Below are 7,634 nucleotides of genomic sequence, written 5' to 3'. Positions count from 1 at the left end.
TTTGAAAAATTTTCTCAAACTTTGGAAATTGTTGAAACAATAATAGTGTAAGCACTTCAATCAAACATTCAGGGAAGCTTACTTCTAAAACGTATTTCTGTCAAGTTGTGGGATAACCATGCAAAGATTTGTTAATTCTTTTTCAGTTATGCAGTACTGGGAGATTTCCAGCAGGACCTGTAAACATCTCCCTCCAGAAGAACAAGAAGTTTATGATGCTGTCAAACAAACCATGACTGTCAAGGTAACTCTATATTAAATAGAAAAAGTAATCTTAATAGTATTATCATATTAATAAAGTCTTTTGAAGTTTATTCAAAACTATAATTTCAAGACAAATTAAGTATTACTGTCTATAGTACCGTGATAATGTGCATTGTATGAGAAGGGGGTATATCTTTTAAACATTATTTTATCATACACAACACATATATTCTTTAGGTGTGTGATACATATGCAGAAAATAAGTATGATAAAACCAGGAGCCGTAGAAGAAAAAGAGCTACAAAGGAGACAAACAGTTACCTTCACAAAGAAACCATGTTTATATTATCTGTAACTAAGGCCTCCATTTACAATTCTCCTCCCCTGTTAGACTGCCAAACTGAGGTTAACATCATGGAAGACTCAGGTAGTACTAAGTTTTCAATGAAAAGGATTTTTTTATCATAACTACATGGTTTGATATTTTTTTATTTTCAAGAGAAGCAATTGCTCTTTAGATATACTGAAAATTCATACCTTGATATAAACAAAACAAGCCATAAATCAGCATCTAATACATTAATTTAATCTAAATTCTTTTGATTTGGTGTAATAACAATTCTGATTCAAATCTTATTGATTTGGTGTGAGATCATTACTATGGTCAATCAACAAAGTTGATAAAAATTTACAGGAACTTTACACTACCAGTTATCAGCACTAGATGAAGAGGGAGATCCAATCATCTTTAATCTCTTAAACCAATCCGTAAAAGGACAGCTCTCTTTGTCAAGTGATGGGTTGTAAGTGTTTTTAACCCTACCTAAGAGAAATTACTATTTGGATAAAGTGTGTAAGTTGTTAATTCCCAGATGCAAAAATACCTAGATTTCTAAGTTTCCCATAGTGTGTGGTTTTTATGCACTTTAAGTATGCTGCAACAAATATTTATGGTACATTTGATGATCATGCATGTAAATAGCATAAATTAAACCCATGCTAAAAAAGCTAAGGTTCATTGACTGATGTATTACTAGTTTTTTTCATGGTTTTCTTGCAGCTTGGTCTATACTCCATGTTTGGACTGTTCTGGTAATGAAACAATAGGCATAATGCTTACAGAGAATCAGACCAACCCAGAAATTCCAGCAGCCAGTACAAAGATAGCCATCAACATCCACATCCAGTCCATCAACGATCCTCCGTCTGTGTTCTTGACAGTGAATGGTTCATCACTGCTGAACAAAGATCCAACAGAGGATGTTGTTGTATGTCTCATTATTTACTACATGTACAAGTTTATTATTATACTAAATTGTGGCAAGGATTAACATCCATTTTTTCAATTTTGTCAAAGGGTTAGTCTCTCATTCCTTATTAGGATTGAAACTCATGTTGGTCTGTAATACATTATTGAAATCAGGAATGAAAAATAAAGAACAATATCTGCAAAAAGAAAGTCTGAAAAAATGATGGTGTATGAGAGAATACTGGACACAAGTCAATTTTGTTAGGAAGGAGTTTTTGAAGAAATAGTTTTTATTTCCATGTTTTTTTTCTCTTGTAGATCTTACTTGAAGCTGTGAATGACTTCATTTCCAATGAAACAAGGCACTGGAAGGCCAGACTTGGTGCTTATGATGTTGAAAAAACTGATACACTGAAATTTGTCATGTCTAATCCCCTCAATCTAAATATATCTATAACTGAAGAAAGTAATCAATTGCCACAACTCTTGAAATATTGCAATATTTCCGACAAACTTTGGGTAAGTCTGATTTTTTTTATTTAGAATAAACATACAAGTCTTCTGACCCTTGTAGCTTTTGTGTATGACTTCTTTCTGATTCATCTCTTTTGCAGCCCACAATGATGCCTTGTGCAGAAAACTTCAGTGACAGTCTCCCACACGCAGCTTCTGATTTGACCTGGTTGACATATGTTGTCCAGTTTACACAGCCCAGGAATCAGTTTGGCAATTACACTTTTAATTTCTATTTTGAGGACAGCTCTAATGGAACCTCTTCTCCTGTGAACATTAAATTTGGTATAATGGAGATGCCTTGTCACAACAGTGGAACTTGTCAAGGTTTGTCTTGCCCATATACTCCTGAGAAGTGTGACTAAAGCTTTGCATGAAATGTGTTCTCCTTTTAGAAATTGTTGAGAATAAGATATATTTAGGTTCTTTAACTTTATATAAAAAGAAGTATTTATAAGAAATCATGCTGAACTTTTGCACAGGCCTTATACTGCTGATTGTCAGCTTCCTTGCAATTAAGACTACAGCAAGTTTAATTAATTCCATTTATTCTAGCTAAAGGAATCTTCCCCTGTAATGATACCCACAGGACCCACAGCTTTGATGCCTACTACAGATGTCAGTGTAGTGGAGGGTACCAGGGAAGATACTGTAGGGAGGACATCAATGAGTGTCTCAGTGATCCCTGTGAACCTCCCTTTGTCTGTTACAATAACCAGAACAGCTACCACTGTGCCTGTCCCCCAGAAAACCCAAACTGTGAAATAGTTACATGGATGATAGTCGTCAGTGTGTTCATTGTGATATTTATCCTGGTACTGATTGGTGTAGCTGTCTACAGATACAGGACACAAAGAGGGTAACAGATAACAATTAAATAAGATGTCAAATATATAGATTATCCTGACAATTTTTTTTTTGTTTGTTCAACTGTAAAAATTTGTTTTATGTTTGGAACTTAACCAGCTGGATTAGAGTATATTAAACTGCTGATTATGAGCTCAGAAAAATTTAAAATTTATATGAAAGATTTCTGATTTTCTTTCTTTAACAATTTCAGCAAGGAGTATCTTATAAGGTAAGTATCATAATCATATGTAGCAATTTAAAATAAAAAAAAAATATGGCATTTTTTTTAGCTTGGATCACTCAATTTTGTGAAATATAAAACTTTTTTTTTATTAAAATAGAAACATACCTTTTCTTCTTTCTTTCTCTTTAAAATTTTTAAAGATAAAATTAGCATATATGCATGATACTTCTTGTATTGATTACCATTGATTTTCTGGTTTTATTGTAGAAGAAACACTTCAACAACATCGATTCCATCTCTACTAGACTTTACTGACTCACATCAGGAACATGTAAGTTTGGTTTTGTGACAACTGTCCATTCCAAATTTTATTTATTGAATAAATGTATTATTGTTGTTTTCATTCTTTTAAAACAATTTTTAATGAAGCATTTTCAAAATATGTTATTGATATGCATGTATGTTGTTGTTAATTATGATGCAATTAGAACAAATGAAGAGTTTTTCTAAAGAATTTGGAATGGTCACAAATTATGATCAGTGGGCAGTTGAATTTAATTTACATGTGTTGAGGAATTTTACTTAATATTCCTCGACTGATAAACACTGGCATAGAATGTACTTAAAAAAGCAACAACAAAAAACTTCTTTTATTATGCTTTTTCAAGCATACAGTCCATAAAAAAAATCAGAAATTAAAGATCTCAGCACTAGTATATTGAAGTAGGTCAACATTAGAATAGATAACTAATAATCAAGCATCAATGCAAAACAGTTCTGCTGACTTGTGTGTATTCATTTAAGATTCAGTTGTGAATTTCTATTTGCATTTAAGGACCACAACTATCCAGAAGAGGGGGAGGAGTTTTTCAACATGAAGCTTCGTTATGTTGTAAGAAAAGAAATTATATTTTGATACTTTTTTTGGTTGTTTGAAAAGCAGATTTATTTCTGTTGGCATCAATTTAAAACTCTGTTTTTACAATACAGGACCAAGAAAAGACTATTCCTTGGGCATTTCTTCAAAGCAAAAGTAATTCCCAGCCCTTTGTTGAAGATGAATATGACCATGAGGATTTTTCTGAAGATGGTGATGATGATGATGATTTACCTTGTGATGAAGATGATTACAATGAATCTTTTGACATGGAACATGATGATGATGATCAGTCGTTCATACATCCTCCACCAGTAAGTAAAAACAAGTCTTGAAGATACAAGATTTCCATCACTACCTTGCACCAAGACCACATTACATTCTTCATTTAAAAAAAGAATTTAAAATTCCATGATATAAAGAGATGAAATTCATGCTTGGCACAAAGACGACATATAATTCAAGGTTATGCTATAATGTACAGTTACTGCGAAGCAAATTTTTTAATACTATGAATATTTGAAGGATTGACTTTCAAATCAAATTACTTTTGAATATGAATGTATTGAAAATTTGTTTGTAAGATGTGCAAATCATTATTTTTTAACCTCTATGGAACACATAATCAGTTTGCTTTATCCTTAAATTCTTTATATAAGATGAGATTTTATCATAAACATAATATTTCCCCAGGGTTTTTAAAAATTTTGTCAAGAATTCAAAAAACTTTATCCATATTCGGTATTATAATAGGCTCTAGGATCAACTCCACATGATAAATTCCTAAATGTAGTGAGGAAAGTCTTTAAACTATGCTCTTTGCTCTTTTTGATTACTAGTATTCAATTGAGGCAAATTAGGTAAAAGTGTGCTATATGTATTTCAGAATTTGAGCTATCCGTCATTCATTGAAATGCAGAACTTGAAATATTACCAGAGCCATAGAAAAACAACATTTGAACCACTGGTACCAACAGCATCTGATCAAGACCAGCCTTTAACCACAACAGAGAGGAGACATTCTTTGAGAAATAGAAGAGTGAGTCCAAGTCCGCATTCGGTATCTACTATTGTATCAGCTGGTCCACATAAAAGAAAATACATCAATGAATCTGTCCAATGTTTACAAGACATCCAAGATGAAAAGGATACTAGCAATGATGAAACGAATGAAATGTCACCAACTCCCAAGAAAGATTCGATGGATAATGGCATAGTGATTGATCCAGACCACCTTACACCCAAACCTGCATGGAATACAACATTGGATACCAGTGAAGAACAATCAGAGGTCTGAAAATAGAGGATTGTAACTTGTGACCATGACAGGATTTTACAATTCTTGTGTTTATATGACTGATCACATATTCTGTTGATATAATTCTTTGATACATGTACATAGTTAAATGTTTTTTTATTTTTTTTGTTTTGAAGACATTTTCTCTTAAAACTAAAAAATTTATAGTGGTTCAGTTATGTTACTTACATTTGAGTTATATTTATACTCTATATGGTATTACTCTTTCTTTTAATTCTTTTCTTTTTTTTGTATGTAGTTTTTCGGCCTTGCAAGATTAAACTTTCTTACAAATTGGTTGTTTGTTTTTCATAATTTAGATTAACATATTAATTGCATACATTTAACTTTCTTTGGGCCTGATGTGCGATCAAAACTTGAGTTTCAAATAAGGCTAAGACTAAATAGTGGGGCTTAATTGATCTGCATAAAAAGGCCTCTTGCACCTCATCACAGAATTTTATGGCACTGTCACACTATAAATGCAAGCATCTTGGCCATTATGGACTACATCACCATGTATGATATGGTCTCAACGGTACATCTAATATTTCTAGATAGAAAAGATTCCTATTCACGTTTGCTCTACTTTCCAAGTCTATTAAACAAGATTTTCATCCTTTCTTATTCTCAGATTTTCAATCTTCCCAGATGATATCTGACATCTTGTCCCTGTCCCCCCTCCCCCGCCTTCTTTTTCTTATTCTGCCCTTTACCAAATCATCCAGTTCCCTATATTTGGACTTCATCATGTCTCCATCAGTATTGGTCTTGTGTAAGTGCTACCAAACACGATGTGTACGATAGCTAGTATTTTCAGTGCTAATGAGTCCTCACTGTTGTAGATTAGTACATATGTATGTGAGATAGTGTATCGTACATCAGTCGCACTAAAATGCAATTCTGAATTAGTCTATCTTCCATATAGCTGTAACATTAGCTTGTAGCTCTCTGAATCCGAACAGACAAACCAGTTTGTTTTCACAAAATTTCTCTTCCATATATCTTGGGATGGTAGCTCTGTTTGAATTCGAACAGACAAACCAATTTGTGTTTATGAAATATCTGCCTTACTTGTCCGAGAGGTATAGTTCTGCAGCTATCTTCTATAGATCTGATCTATAGAGTTGTGTTCTGAAACTCTGGTCGAAGTTCTTATCTTATGGAGCTCTGCCCATAAACTGACATCAACTATTTACTCACCTTTCCTGGAACAATTTTACTCCTCCTTTTCTTGTCAATCTTAGTCTATTGTTGGAAATTTGACACATCAATCCCTTCTTTGCCCTTTCACGTTTTGCAAAATATGTCCCGCAATTCCAGGTTGCTCTCTTTGGTTTACTGCTGTAATTGTCGACCTCTTGTGTACTGACCTTGTCTCAAGCATGATAAACCTTTTAATTTGATCTTATGAGTCTCATAAGGTCACCACTTGTTTACATGTAGACCTTTGAACTCTTTAACAACTAGTGATAGTTGTAATAGGAGCGGGAATGTATTGCATTGCTGCAAGAGTCCAATTGGATTGAAGTTTGATGGAACTCCTAACATCTTGCATACCGGTACATGTAGCTGCTGACTGCTTATCCAAGCTTTACCAATGTTATCTCAAGATTCATAATGCACCAGCATCCACATTTGTCTCGGCAAGTATCTCAAGAATGTCGTTTCTTGTATTAACATCATTTATTAAGATGTCCCATCTGTGACGTCCTCCATCGTAGGCCATGCCAACCTCTCTCGTCTTTCTTGAAGCATGTAGTCTAGTACATCACAAACTTTCCATTTTTGTCCATATTAAGAATACAGTTTTAAAATTTGAAAATGTTGATTCTCGTGAAAATTGTAAACTTGATAATGAAATTTCTTAACACGCCTTATTTAAATTTAATTTTTCGGTCTGAAACGCCCTCTTAAGTCGTGAAACTCTATACAAAATTTTGAAGGATTTATAAACTTCCAATTTATTATTGCTAATCTCAACAGTTATAGGCAGGGGTTTGTGCGATACTGTTGATGGCGGCGTACTAGGTTTAAGTTTTTGAAGCAATTTTCCTTTTAAATACTTCTGTGCCCTCCATTTCATAGATGCATAGAACATGCTTCTATTTTGTTACAGTCAAGGTTACAGATGCTGCAATTTCAGGTAAGAAATGGTCTGTTTAATGTTTAAGTTCAGGTTAAGATTTTTAAAAGAAGCAGTTTAAAGTGTTAGGAGCAGGTCTTATTTCTTATCGACTGTAAGTCCTATGTTAACCATACATGATACATCTAATGATGCACACTACCAGGCTTGCTTCGGGAATTTGATCTACATTTTCCTGGCGAATGACCAGGTTAAAGTTTGTTTTTTTTTTTACTTTAGTCCATTACCAAGAAACCGTAAGGCCTATCTAAACCAAACTTGCACAAAATGATGCATCAAGGGATGAAAACTCTCAGACTTGCTTCAAATGCTGGA

General features: G+C 33.4%; 1 protein-coding gene across 1 annotated transcript; it reads left to right on the top strand.

The window, feature by feature from the left end:
• Positions 1–146: 146 nt before the first annotated feature.
• On the top strand, positions 147–5,221 carry LOC134275049 (uncharacterized; the record flags this gene model as incomplete). The annotated part of the gene is made up of 12 exons (XM_062757288.1): positions 147–244; positions 442–631; positions 899–1,007; positions 1,265–1,472; positions 1,772–1,972; positions 2,068–2,293; positions 2,522–2,825; positions 3,027–3,044; positions 3,267–3,330; positions 3,835–3,891; positions 3,990–4,190; positions 4,763–5,221. Coding segments are annotated over 12 exons (2,087 nt in total), but the record flags the coding sequence as incomplete, so codon positions are not given.
• Positions 5,222–7,634: the final 2,413 nt, after the last annotated feature.

The sequence above is a fragment of the Saccostrea cucullata genome, unplaced genomic scaffold, assembly GCF_032062105.1.
Source record: "Saccostrea cucullata isolate Sc308-1 unplaced genomic scaffold, CSIRO_AGI_Scuc_v1 ctg659, whole genome shotgun sequence".
NCBI classification, from domain to species: domain Eukaryota; kingdom Metazoa; phylum Mollusca; class Bivalvia; order Ostreida; family Ostreidae; genus Saccostrea; species Saccostrea cuccullata.
The sequence above is the reverse complement of the archived record's forward strand: the minus strand, read 5'-3'. Positions and strand labels throughout refer to the sequence as shown.